Here is a 13,932-nt window from a genome sequence, read left to right as displayed (position 1 = left end):
TGTTTAACCAGTGTATTTCTGTTCCACTTTATACAGACACACCCTGTGATTTACGTAGGTGTTCATTTCCTGGGCTGAATAACAAGGATTATTTTGAGGTGTTGTAAGAAGATCACAGACAGACAAGAGAATCACAAAGACAGGCTCTTAACAAGATAAAGTCCTTTGACGTCATTTTAGAATTTAGAGGAAAGAAAGGCAGAGCTAAGTAATCAGAGGTCAGATCTTACTCGTGGTTGATAAAGTAACTGTGCCCTGCTGTATTTTGCAGCTAATATTAATCAGGAACATTTTCTGATACAATCTTGTTGAAATGATGGTAACACTTTAAAATGCAGCTATAAATCAAATACTTCAGTGAAGTTCAACTATTGCACTACATGATGTTTTAATGTGTGTATTTCTGTCACATCTGTTTCCTGGTACTCACCATTAAAAAATGATTATGTCACTTTGTGTGATTAGCTCATACTTGACAGATCAATAAACCGGATGCCACTGCTCTTCCTGCTATACTGCCCTACCCACTGCTGATTATTGGGATCAGGTATCTTTAGCCAATCAGACTTTGGAAGGCACCATCTCAGATGAGGCTCTGGTTTTTCTGATTCTCTGATGAGAAAAGATATATGTGTTTTAAGTCTGGCCACCCTAACCTAAAGCAAATTTCTTCACATTTACTTCATACTTTCATTGATGTGCCACCACATTAACTGTGTTCCAGTTACAAGGATGTTTATTATGACCCTGTGTTTTTGATCTATAAACAGAAAATACAAAGCTTTTGTTTTTCAGCAACATTGGTCATTCACATGTTGCTGCATGGCCCATACAACATGAAAACCAAAGTCATTTAGCGGCACATTAGGTACATGTGTTTCTGGCATTATCAGATAACTTAATATCAAAAATGCGTATTTTTATGGAAACATATATCATGTCCGATAAAACAGAAAGAAGCTTAAGGCTGATAATCGATGGGTTTTGTCCTTTCTGACCCACTGGGGTTGAAATCTGCTCTGCTGAGTGTGTGTCTGCTGCACATTTCTAACAATGAAACACAAAAAAAGCCTTAATTTGGCAATGTTTCAGATTTTTATTGTTTTGGTTTCAACTTAATCATGATCTCAGTTTTGCCTAAAAGGCACAAGCCTTCCTTTCCTGCGGAAACTTTTGCGGTGGGTTTTAATCAGCATAAGCCAGTCCTTGAGTAGAGAGCTCTGCCTCAGAGATGACGGGTGGCAGGGAAGGCGAGGGGGTGGGGCGGCCCGCTGCTGCTGTGACGTGACTTGTTGGACGTCCTGCATGAGAATTCATTTCTTCTTCTCGGCCTTCTGTGCAGACTTGGTGACCTTTCCGCCGCTGGCGACCTTCTTCTCGACGGACTTGATGACACCGACGGCCACGGTCTGCCTCATGTCGCGCACAGCAAAGCGACCTGAACAGAAAGAGAAGGACAAAAGAGGAGACAGAGGAGTCAACGAAAAGCTTCAAACTATTCCAATTTAAATACAATTCCATCAAAGTACAAGGTGAACAAAAACACAGAAGAAAAGAAATGAAGAACACTGTTAATCACAAACCAGAACAATCAAGGGATGTCATGTGAAATTACCAATAAATACATTTAAAAACAAAATAAATACCCCTTTGACATGAATACTATCAGTGTTTATTATATTAGTATAATATGATGCCAATATAAAACTATTTTAATTTCCATATTTTTGTATTATATTTTTAGCCTGAATCTTAATTAAAAATCAGTGATGATCTGAGTTGATTAGAGTCTGGCTCATGAATCATAACTGCATTTGTGTTTCAACTGATCATCATTCCTTTCATGTCCTCTCTGAAAGCTTTAACATGAGATGATAAACTCATAGTCAACTATCGCATTTATATGTTAAAGACAAACAACTTTTATCAAATATCTTTAGACAAATTAAAGATAGTAACTGCACAACTTTTTTCCCAGCACAAAATGATACGAACATGCAGAGAAACATAAAGCTGGATTAAGATATTTCTAATTAATTATTTTTACCAACAAAAAAGTGTTGCACTCACCCAGTGGGGGATACTGGGAGAAGCTCTCAACACACATGGGTTTTCCTGGCACCATGGTGATGATGGCAGCGTCTCCAGACTTCAGTGCCTTAGGATTGTCCTCCAGCTTTTTGCCGGAACGGCGGTCGATCTTTTCCTTGAGCTCGCTGAATTTGCAGGCAATGTGAGCGGTGTGGCAGTCCAGCACTGGGGCGTAACCCTGGGCGATCTGGCCAGGGTGGTTCAGGATGATGACCTGTGCGGGGAGAAACAAGCAGACACATGAAGGAGGAACAGCTGAATCTGAGTTTAATGTTCAACATTCACTCTGCTGTGCAAAGGTAATGTGGTGTTTTCACCGATAATTTATTTACTTCTGTAAATGTGAGGGGCTGAAGCTAGACAGACTCCAGATGTTCTTACAGAATTAGTACTTCTTTAATTCCCACCATCTGATTGTTGTGGGATTATGGTTTTAAAAAAAAACCAAACGAACAAAATAAACTAATATCTAAATGCAAACAATGATCAGAAGATAAAGTAACCCACAATTGTTTAGTTCCACCTCTCAACACATTTCTTTTCTTTTCTGAGTCTTTTGTTTCCTCCCCCCTTTTCTCAGACTCACCTGGGCGGTGAAGTTCTCAGCTGACAGGGGTGGGTCGTTCTTGCTGTCACCAGCCACGTTTCCACGACGGATTTCCTTGACTGACACGTTCTTGATGTTGAAGCCAACGTTGTCACCGGGCAGAGCCTCAGGCAGAGACTCGTGGTGCATCTCCACAGACTTCACCTCAGTGGTCAGGTTGGGGGGAGCGAAGGTCACGACCATACCGGGCTTCAGGATACCAGTCTCCACACGACCAACGGGGACAGTTCCAATACCTGAGGGTCAGCACGAGGAAAAGCCTTTAACCATTAACACACGTAATATTAAATAGTGCGATGACAGTACAATATTTGTCTTTTCTTTGAGGTGATGTGTTGAAAGGTCTCATGACTTCTCATGGTTTATAAGACATCATGTGACACTACTTACCACCAATCTTGTAGACGTCCTGCAGGGGCAGACGCAGGGGCTTGTCCGTGGGGCGACTGGGGGGCAGTATGGAGTCCAGAGCCTCTAGCAGAGTAACTCCACTGACTCCACCCTCCTTACGCTCGATCTTCCAGCCCTTAAACCAGCTCATCTGAAAGGGAGAATTCAGAGACATAAGGAGGAGGACAGACAAAGCGAAGAAATGTTAGGAGGTAAGAGAAAGATGACTACATTACTGATTAAAAACCAAAAAATCCATGAAATATCTTCTCAGATAGAGAGAATATAAGTCACATAAATGTAAGTCATTGTCACAGAGCCTCAAAAGTGTCCACCTAAAATCTGTCCTGTGCATCAGCAGCTGGAGGAAACTGATTTCAGCTCACCTTGTCACTGGCCTCCAGCATGTTGTCTCCATGCCACCCAGAGATGGGGACGAACGCAACAGTGGCGGGGTTGTAGCCGATCTTCTTGATGTAGGCGCTCACTTCCTTGGTGATCTCCTCAAAACGCTTCTGGCTGTAAGGGGGCTCGGTGGAGTCCATCTTGTTGACTCCAACGATGAGCTGCTTCACACCCAGAGTGTAGGCCAGCAGGGCGTGCTCACGGGTCTGGCCGTTCTTGGAGATACCAGCCTCGAACTCACCAACACCAGCAGCAACGATCAGCACAGCGCAGTCAGCCTAACAAAGGAGGGATTTTATTAAGCATATTCACACACAAAGTAAAGAGTCAGTTTGGAGCAAACTAAAAGGTGTGTCTTTACCTGAGAGGTACCAGTGATCATGTTCTTGATGAAGTCTCTGTGTCCAGGGGCATCAATGATGGTCACGTAGTACTTGCTGGTCTCAAACTTCCACAGAGCAATGTCAATGGTGATACCACGCTCACGCTCAGCCTTCAGTTTGTCCAGCACCCAGGCGTACTTGAAGGAGCCCTTGCCCATCTGTTGCAGTAAAGTCAGTACAAATACAGCAAAGAATCAATCATAAAAGTTCAAACCAAGACATTTCTGACATCAAATCATTTACACCTCTTTTCTGAAAGTTTCCAATAGAACTTAGGGTTAGAAATAAAAGTTTGTACTTAAAGCTGTATTTGAAGTATTAAACTGAATTAATCAAAGTCTCTGGACCTGTCGGCTTGTTAAACCCCAAAATACCAAGTGTCACCTACCAGCTCTACAGTTGAAGTACAGCCTGTAAATAGATGCCCACTGTAAATAGCACAGAGGCGGCTTTGTCATATTACATAGAGCAGAACGTCCATGTTTGTTTGTCAACATTTTCAGTAACACTTAGACTCAAAATATTCAAAGTATTAGTTTTTATCTAAGTTACTAAAACTACTGTAATAAAATAAATATAAATATCTGTCAGTGTGGAGCCTGACAGCAAAACAATATTTTGTTATTAAAGATACATACATTTAGGGAATGTAAACATGTTGTGGTCTCTAGATCCATTTAATAAAGTATAATACATAATGTACATCAGTGTTTTTCATCAAAAATGACTGATACAACTGATCATTAGTCTTTTTTGACTAAATTAATTTAATCATTCGGCTCTGTTGTCATTTAATAACTACTGAATTAAGCATCCATGGGAATATTGGTGATAGAAATATCAAAATAATTTCAGAGATATTTCAGGCTGATTTCCCACATTTGTACCACTAAATATTAATCCTTCACATATTATCATTTTCTGTATATTATTATTTATACCAAGTTTAGACATTAACAGTAATATTTGCTGTATTGACGGTGATAATGACTTTGCACATTTCAACAGTAGGTGGCAGTTTTAACCAAGAAATGCCTCCACCACACCCCTGTCAAAACATTCAGAGAGAAAACAGGCTGTCAGTGGTGACATGTGGTGTGATCGTCCTTAATGATCTTAATGATCTGAACCGAGGGTCCTGTTGTCCCTCAGACCGACCTCAGCGGCTTCTTTCTCAAACTTCTCGATGGTTCTCTTGTCGATGCCCCCGCACTTGTAGATGAGGTGGCCGGTGGTGGTGGACTTGCCGGAGTCGACATGGCCAATGACCACGATGTTGATGTGGATCTTCTCCTTTCCCATTTCGATTTACTGCTCGGAAACGACATGGGAAGAAGTCAGGGTTCAGTGTTGCAGATTAAACTGCATTTTCAGTGAGAATAATTTTGCAGCTGGTCGTTAAGTAGTTAATTTATAATAAACACCATGTGGAGTAGTTGATGTTAAATTAAATATATATTTAATTTATGGATATATTGTGAGCTCCTGTTAACCTCTGGGCTCATATTTCACTAGTTTAATGGAAAATAAAGTGACAAAATCTGATACAACTGCATTAGCAGTTAGCCAACGTTAGCTATAACCAATGCTGCCTTCACGTGACATCGTTTATTCCGCAATTACGAACAATCAGAAACGGTTTTAGCTTTCATCTTATAACTTCCAATAAAAATCGGTCATTTCTACCACATCTCCCACTTAGAGAAATAAACGTGTGGCCGAGGAGTCGCAAAAGCATCACCACTGCCAGTTTCATCAATACAAATTTCAATATTAACCGATTAAGCAAATTAACTGCCACGTATATGTAACACAAGAATGACTAGCTCTGAATGTGCAGCTGGTGTGACTCTAACGTCACAGCACCGGAGGGTGACACCTTGGAATAAAGTCTAAACACTCCCAAATATGGGTGTTTCCCGTTCTTCCCACATTGCGTGAAGGCAGCACAAGTATTAAACAGGAACACGAGAAAGTCCAGTAAACTGGCTCTTATGTCCGTTAATCCGCATCGAACTGGGTTTTTAACACTCAGGGGGCACAGGCAAACAGAATAATCCTCCATAAAACGCGTTTTCGTTGCTCATGTACGCCACTTGAAAGCCAGATCGGTGACTCATGCTCCATGTGCTCCGTGCCGGTTATTCGGCCTCCATGTCGCGCCGGGAGCGCAGAGCCGCCATGTTACCAACTGGTGCAAGCGCGCCCCCGATCATCACACACTTCGCATTGAATTGAAGGGTGCGCGTTCACGAGGGCGTGTGTGAAGAAAGCACTACCATGACTGGCAGAATCAGAAAAACCAGGGAGCTCATGTTCACAGCAACTGTTCCCTTTAACATTTGTCAATATCCATAACTACTACAGCTCTAAAACAAAGCTGAATAGGCGACAGCGTCCCACAGAAATCTCAACCAATTCATAAGGTCAGGAAGCATTTTAATCCAAGTTTAAACATTTAAAAATAGAAAAGCAGCATCAGGATTTTGGTCTGACTTCCAGCATCAGGCCACAATAAAACTAACAAAGCTGCTCCTCTGAAGATACAATTTTAGCTCCCAGAGCTGAATAAATATTTCACCAACCTGTGCTCAGCAACTAACAAGACGTCCCCAGATTTGGAGCAGAGGGAAAAAAGGACAGAATGTGATCTGTCCGGAGTTTTTATACTGAACCAGAGGAGAGGGAGGGCTGTGCATGCTCTTGTTGCTGTCAGACTAAAAATAAGTGGTGCTATTGGCCAGGCCCTAACTCCTATTGAGGCGATTGGATGACAGGGGCATCAGTGGACACAGCATGGTCAAAAACAGCTGCAGCACAGGACAGAGGAGCTCTGACAGTCCAAAACTACACCCGACAGCAAGACTGAAGGATCAAGACAAGCCTATTGCAATTTTTTCAAAGACATTTATTTTATTAGTTACCAGCAGCTTACTTTTCCAATTCAATGTGGTATTAACATCAAGATACAGTTCTGAACAACTTTCAACTTAAACTTAACAGAAAAGAGGCACTGCCATGTGATTCAGGTAAGTGACAATGCCAGAGTTCTTTTTTCCTGCGAAAATTTTTGCGATGGGTTTTAATCAGCATAAGCCAGTCCTTGAGTAGAGAGCTATGCTTCAGAGAAGATGATCCAGGTTGAAAGGAAGAAAGAGGAGCGGCCCGCTGCTGCTGGCACACATCTTGTTGCTGGGTGTCCTGCACGGCCATTCATTTCTTCTTCTGGGCCTTCTCTGCAGCCTTGGTCGTCTTTCCGGAAACTTCCTTGGTGTCAACAGCCTTGATGACACCGACAGCCACCGTCTGCCTCATGTCACGCACAGCGAAACGACCTAAGAACAGAAGCAGGGTGAGCAATTAGTCAATGACATTTTAGCATTTTGTGAACACTAAGATTTTCAAGTGTAGCAGGCATCTTAGTTCAACACTTACCAAGGGGAGGGTAGTTGGAGAAAGGCTCCACAACCATGGGCTTCTGTGGAATCAGTTTAACAATGGCAGCATCTCCAGACTTCACAAACTTGGGGTTGTCCTCAAGCTTCTTGCCAGAACGACGGTCAATCTTCTCAATGAGCTCCTTGAACTTGCAGGCAATGTGAGCGGTGTGGCAGTCCAGCACGGGGGCATAACCTGCATTGATCTGGCCAGGGTGGTTCAGGATGATGACCTGTAGACACATTTATAATTAGAAGTCTAACAAATGCAACATAACAGAATTAGAGTCTCTCCCCACACCCCACACACAGGTTCACAAGACTCACCTGGGCGTTGAAGCTGTCCGCAGCCTTGGGTGGGTCGTTTTTGCTGTCACCAGCCACATATCCACGACGGATTTCCTTGACTGACACGTTCTTGACGTTGAAGCCAACGTTGTCACCGGGCAGAGCCTCAGGCAGAGACTCGTGGTGCATCTCCACAGACTTCACCTCAGTGGTCAGGTTGGGGGGAGCGAAGGTCACGACCATACCGGGCTTCAGGATACCAGTCTCCACACGACCAACGGGGACAGTTCCAATACCTGAGAGGACAGAGGGAGGATCCTTTAAGTACTCAAGATACTGTGATTGACAGAATTTGTGCCCTCATCCTACTAATTTATTCTTACCGCCAATTTTGTAGACGTCCTGCAGGGGCAGACGCAGGGGCTTGTCAGTGGGGCGAGCAGGTGGCAGGATAGCATCCAGAGCCTCCAGCAGTGTGGTTCCACTGGCATTACCCTCCTTGCGCTCAATCTTCCAGCCCTTGAACCAGTTCATCTATGACAGAATTTAAATGAAAGTCAGTTCACATCCAATCCACCATGGCAACAAACTGCACATCACATTAAATTTTCTTTACCTTGTCACTGGACTCCAGCATGTTGTCTCCATGCCACCCAGAGATGGGGACGAAGGCAACCGCTGCGGGGTTGTAGCCGATCTTCTTGATGTAGGTGCTCACTTCCTTGGTGATCTCCTCAAAACGGGCCTGGCTGTAAGGGGGCTCGGTGGAGTCCATCTTGTTGACTCCAACGATGAGCTGCTTCACACCGAGGGTGAAGGCCAGCAGGGCGTGCTCACGGGTCTGGCCGTTCTTGGAGATACCAGCCTCGAACTCACCAACACCAGCAGCAACGATCAGCACAGCGCAGTCAGCCTAACAAAGGAGGGATTTTATTAAGCATATTCACACACAAAGTAAAGAGTCAGTTTGGAGCAACTGAAAAGGTGTGTCTTTACCTGAGAGGTACCAGTGATCATGTTCTTGATGAAGTCTCTGTGTCCAGGGGCATCAATGATGGTCACGTAGTACTTGCTGGTCTCGAACTTCCACAGAGCAATGTCAATGGTGATACCACGCTCACGCTCAGCCTTCAGTTTGTCCAGCACCCAGGCGTACTTGAAGGAGCCCTTGCCCATCTATAGAGAAATATGCACAATTAAGTTTCTACCACTTTATATGAAAAAAATAAATAAATAAAATCACTGCAACTCAAATGTTTCACTCAACATGTCTATAAACTGACATGCACATTTAGCAATACATTTCTTACTGAATAGGCCCAAAAACTTACTAGTTTGTACATAAATTTTGTATTGAACAACATCCTCATTTAGGTAAAAACCTGTCTTGAGGTTTGACTTAAATTAAACCCTATAACATCACAGTCTTGTATCTTTTACATAAATTAAACAGTGAGTCATTGTGTGGTTTCAACATTTTAACTTAAATCACAGGTTTTATTAGTTTTATTCTTTTTTTTTTTTTAAAGAGCCAATGTCTGATCAAAGTGCAGCGTCAGCGCCGCGCGCGTTAAGCCCCACCCAGCGTGCGAGCACGCAGATGCTACGCCCTCGTGCCGGGCAGTAGCGCTCAGCTCGAAAGGGGGCGCGCTGACCGCCATCTTGGATTTTACTAACGGTTATAAAGATAAATTTTTACTCACCTCAGCGGCTTCTTTCTCAAACTTCTCGATGGTTCTCTTGTCGATTCCTCCGCACTTGTAGATAAGGTGACCGGTGGACGTGGACTTGCCGGAGTCGACATGGCCAATGACCACGATGTTGATATGGGTCTTCTCCTTTCCCATTGTTTTAGTTTCTGTCAAATAAAGTAAAAAAAAAAAAAACCCCACCCGTTAGCCCTCACTTAAACGCATCACATTGGCTTAGTTAACCTGTAACTGCCAGCTAAGCTTAATGTGGCGTTCACCACCCCAGGACTTTTGAGGGTCAGTTTATTCCTAATAATATCACGGCCTGTGGTGATTTAAAGCTTTTAAAGGAGTTAACCACGTTTCAAACAAAACCAGAAAACTCCCATATTACTCTGGGATTGACCCGCTATCAGGCGGTGGCTGCTGCCGCTGGTAGGCCTCAGTCGGCCACAGGCCAGCCGAGACACGTGTTACTCCATGGGCCACGTCGGATAAAGTTACAAAGATCGCCAGATATTCAGAAGCCATTTAGTCCAGACTCCCGACACCTGTTACTGCTGAACATGTACAGTTGTTTCGTGGAGACGGACGAAGAAAGAAATGCCATTCCCGCATCCTGGCATCCCTGCGTTCAGGACTCCCCTCTTTGTTCCTTTCCCCCTGCACCGTCTCCTCCGCCCTAAAACTCTCATTTTGGCTAAAAACTTCACCAAACCACGAAAACTCACCGACACACAGGAAACGCGGACATCGATCAAACCAGAAAAAAACCCAAGTTGTAGCTACTCCTTCAATTTTATAGCGTTTTTCACAAATCCACAGGTTAGTGTGAAGTTACATAACCGAGAAGGCGAAGTTTCCCCATCAAAAAACAAATACTCGAAGAAAGACTCTAAACTAAACCGGATTAAAGCTCAAAATCCAGCTAAAGGCCTGACTCTGACTCGCTACCCGCAGTATGAATCAAAGCTGAACTTACCGGTGTTTCAGGGTTATCACGGCCAAAGCTGCTGCCCCTAGCCAGGTAACAGAAAGAGGAAGACTGGGTCCGGACTGGGAGGTTTTATACTGGATGGGAGGCGGCCTGACGTCCCGTCGCCCTCCCTGGTGCAAACCCCGCAAATCACACACATTCCTGCAAAAAACGTCAGCACGTTACCGGATGAACCGCTTGCAACATGCATGAAGTGTCCGTGTCACACGAAAAACACACCAGCCACCACATCGATAATAATAATGACACTGATACTAATCGATCGTTCTGATCAGTAGTTTTATTGTTAGTTAATTGCGACACCGGTTTCTCTAAAATTGTGTTTTCACCTGTTAATCCATTGAAACGCCAGACAGAACAACAGCACTGTGACACAACACTGGAACTGTTCTATGATAAATACATGCTATCACACATAATTGTTAATATGCAGTATAGTATAGGAATAATGGTACATGAGAAAACACACAATAGTAAAAAAGAATATTTACTGTGTATTTTATGTGTTTACATTTTGTGTCCTAGTTTAAAGCAGACCGATAATCATTTCTAACATTTCTCATAATGTGATTATTTCAGCCCAGACAGTTTTAAACTTAACACTCAGGGTCATGGTTTAACAAAATCCACCCCCAGGCCCCCAGATACCCTCAACCCATCACCCTGAATCACATTTGAACCACATTTGCATTCAAACATAGACCAGACCCTGAACTCATGCTGTTTTCATGACACCTTATCTGCCGGGCATTTACATTCCCAGCAGATGCAGATACAAGGGATGATTAAATTAAAAGTGCTTGAAGGGTGGGTGTAACTTCAGGTTGGTCTAGTTTGCTACTTTACACTCAAAAAGAGGCTGGGAGTGTAGTGATAAAACACAAAATACTCACCTCTTTTCTGTGAACTTTGCTGTGATTTGTACCTATTTCGTTTTTTTTGTTGTTTTTTTTTTTCATTTACCTCACAGTTATAGAGATATTCACCATGTTGAATCAATAATTATAGTGATTTAAAAGAAAAATTTCAGCTTCAAACAGGTGTGTTAAACCTGAGAAACAGGTCTGTTATTTCACTGGGATGCTGCTTTGGGGTCAGGAGGTGAGATCCTGCCTCTTCCTCCATCAGTGTGGCATGTTGCCCAGTACAGAGGCAGCTGACATCCCCCTGGTACTCACGCTCACAGACACTCTCTCAGCTTTCTCTCCAGTTCAGGTAACAAACACTTCCATTTGGCAGCTGCTGCTCTCACTCAGCAGAACTCGCAACGACAGTGGGTGGGAGGTGTGGGGGTGCAGCGTCAAGGGCCCCAGAGGGAGGGAGGCAGAACGACAGGCAGGCTAGAGGAGATATGAGGAGAGGAGGGAAAAGATAAGAGCAGAAAGAGAGCTCTAACTACCCAAATGAGCTATAAAATGTGACCAGAAGTTTGTTTTTATCTGCTGGAGTGGCAGACGTCAAGTTAATAAAAATGACAGAATGGGCACACGAAATGTAAAATGTACAGATTTATTGTAACTAATGTATTGTTTTTTAAGCCCCTGCAGGATGATAAACAGGAATTCACAGTATAACCTACAGGACAAAGCTATGAGAAAATGTATGTCAAGAAACATTATATTTGACAACATACAGCACAAAGTATAATGTAATATCAAATCAACCCTCAGTCTGCAGGCTGCCACAGTGTTAAATAACTGCCATTTATAAACAGAGGCTTATAATGTGCTCAGAGCATGACAGGACACAGTAAGTTATTGATTTGCAGCAAGCACAATTTTATTACACAGATCAGGATTTAAAGTGTCATTATGTTCTATAAACAGAAATCACTTGGCTCTGAATCTGTGAGCCTTTATAACCAGGACATGAAAACTCAACCTCTCTCTGCCCAACAGTTTTAGCTATCTTGCCTTCATCAAGGAGTGTCCGACATTAACACAGTTTAATACAACAGTCCTGCTATAAATCCTCCTTCATGATAGTGATAATTTTGTCCACTATCAGTGGGGCCAGGCTGTAACACAGAACCCTCTCAGTATGAAGCAGCACAGTTGAACTGCAGCCTGCAAAATAATCACAGAGGTGAATCAACAGCTCCTTGACACCTCAGAATAAAAACTGAACAATATCAACTTCAGGAAGGAGGGTTTACAGCAAGACTGTAAGACTGCAAGACTGGTGGATTAGACTGATGTAGTTTCATCTTGGTGTACCTAATAAACTGACAACACTGTATTTCCCTGAGTGTAAATTGTCACTATATTCACATCACTATATTTTTATTAGAAGAAAGATTAATGTAGGCACTAAAGGAAAAGCCAAGAAATCACCAGTCAGTAAAACTGATCATTTAGGGAGTTGGTTAAAACACATTGAAAAAACCTGCGTGTTCCTTTGTGCCGAAACAACTAAGCCCACGAAGATGTAGCCTGCAATGATCTGACAGCTGTGCTCTTATTTCAGACACTAACTAGAACAGGGCAGGAGGGAGGGAAGTATGAGTGTGTGTTTTAGTGTGTGTGAAAGGGAGAATGTGATTCAACAGGCAGACTGGCACAGAGTCCCTGGCAGCACGTCAGCAATGAATCACCGGGTATGAGTCGTGGTTATAGCAACAACAGAGAACTGAACATTTACCATTATATGTTACTGTAGATAGATAGATAGATGGATGGATAGATAGATAGATAGATAGATAGATAGATGGATGGATGGATGGATGGATGGATAGATGGATAGATGGATAGATAGATAGATAGATGGATGGATGGATGGATGGATGGATGGATGGATGGATGGATAGATAGATAGATGGATGGATGGATAGATAGATGGATAGATGGATGGATAGATAGATGGATAGATGGATAGATAGATAGATGGATGGATAGATAGATAGATAGATAGATAGATAGATAGATGGATGGATGGATAGATGGATAGATAGATAGATAGATAGATAGATAGATAGATGGATAGATGGATGGATAGATAGATAGATAGATAGATGGATAGATAGATAGATAGATAGATAGACTAAATCAAATAAATAGAATAAGAAATAGTAAAGCCTGTATAGTAAGGTGCAGAAATGTCCTTGAATATGAAATAGACTGAACATGTAAATCATTTACAGAATGTCTAAATATACATTACACCACATGTGGTTATTAGACATCTCATTTCTAAACCATGGGCACTAACATCCTGCTTTTCTGGTCATTATTTTGAAGGTGGACATTTTTATAATACTGGACTATATTGTTATCTATACACATATCTAAAACCACCAGGTGTACATAGTTGTAGATTCCAGTTAGACCCAGAGATGTTGGGTAAGGTTGACGCCACAACTCTCAGCAGGCCAGTCAGGTTCTTCCACACCAAACTGGAAAAACTGTTTCTTTAAGGACTTGCCTTTTGTGCACAGAGGCATTGTGTTCAAACAGGCGACGTCCTTTCTCAAACTGCTGTCACACAGTTGGAAGCTCACTGCTGTTTGGTGGGTGTTAGTTTTACTCTGCAGAATCACAACCTGAGAGTTTGTGAGATGATTTACAGGCTGGGAACAGAGACAAACATACTTTTGACATGGCTTCCTTTTGCTCTAAAGCAAATCACCAATATGTTATTTAGTGTG

At 42.6% G+C, this 13,932-nt stretch overlaps 2 protein-coding genes across 2 annotated transcripts; both read right to left on the bottom strand.

Annotated features, from left to right (window-relative positions):
* Positions 1–1,183: 1,183 nt before the first annotated feature.
* On the bottom strand, positions 1,184–6,612 carry LOC113125960 (elongation factor 1-alpha). The gene is made up of 8 exons (XM_026299648.1): positions 6,462–6,612; positions 5,035–5,187; positions 3,855–4,034; positions 3,475–3,771; positions 3,089–3,239; positions 2,678–2,934; positions 2,071–2,305; positions 1,184–1,438 (listed from the first exon to the last, which is right to left on the bottom strand). The coding sequence occupies exons 2-8, from the start codon at positions 5,176–5,178 to the stop codon at positions 1,314–1,316; spliced, it is 1,389 nt and encodes a 462-aa protein (XP_026155433.1). The 5' UTR covers positions 5,179–5,187; positions 6,462–6,612; the 3' UTR covers positions 1,184–1,313.
* A 154-nt stretch (positions 6,613–6,766) lies between these two features.
* LOC113125961 (elongation factor 1-alpha) lies at positions 6,767–10,428 on the bottom strand. Its single transcript, XM_026299649.1, has 8 exons — positions 10,275–10,428; positions 9,305–9,459; positions 8,598–8,777; positions 8,218–8,514; positions 7,985–8,135; positions 7,641–7,897; positions 7,312–7,546; positions 6,767–7,211 (listed from the first exon to the last, which is right to left on the bottom strand). Exons 2-8 carry the CDS (start codon positions 9,446–9,448, stop codon positions 7,090–7,092), a joined length of 1,386 nt encoding a protein of 461 aa, XP_026155434.1. The 5' UTR covers positions 9,449–9,459; positions 10,275–10,428; the 3' UTR covers positions 6,767–7,089.
* Between the last annotated feature and the right edge of the window lie 3,504 nt (positions 10,429–13,932).

This window comes from Mastacembelus armatus, chromosome 11 (genome assembly GCF_900324485.2).
Source record: "Mastacembelus armatus chromosome 11, fMasArm1.2, whole genome shotgun sequence".
NCBI classification, from domain to species: domain Eukaryota; kingdom Metazoa; phylum Chordata; class Actinopteri; order Synbranchiformes; family Mastacembelidae; genus Mastacembelus; species Mastacembelus armatus.
The sequence above is the reverse complement of the archived record's forward strand: the minus strand, read 5'-3'. Positions and strand labels throughout refer to the sequence as shown.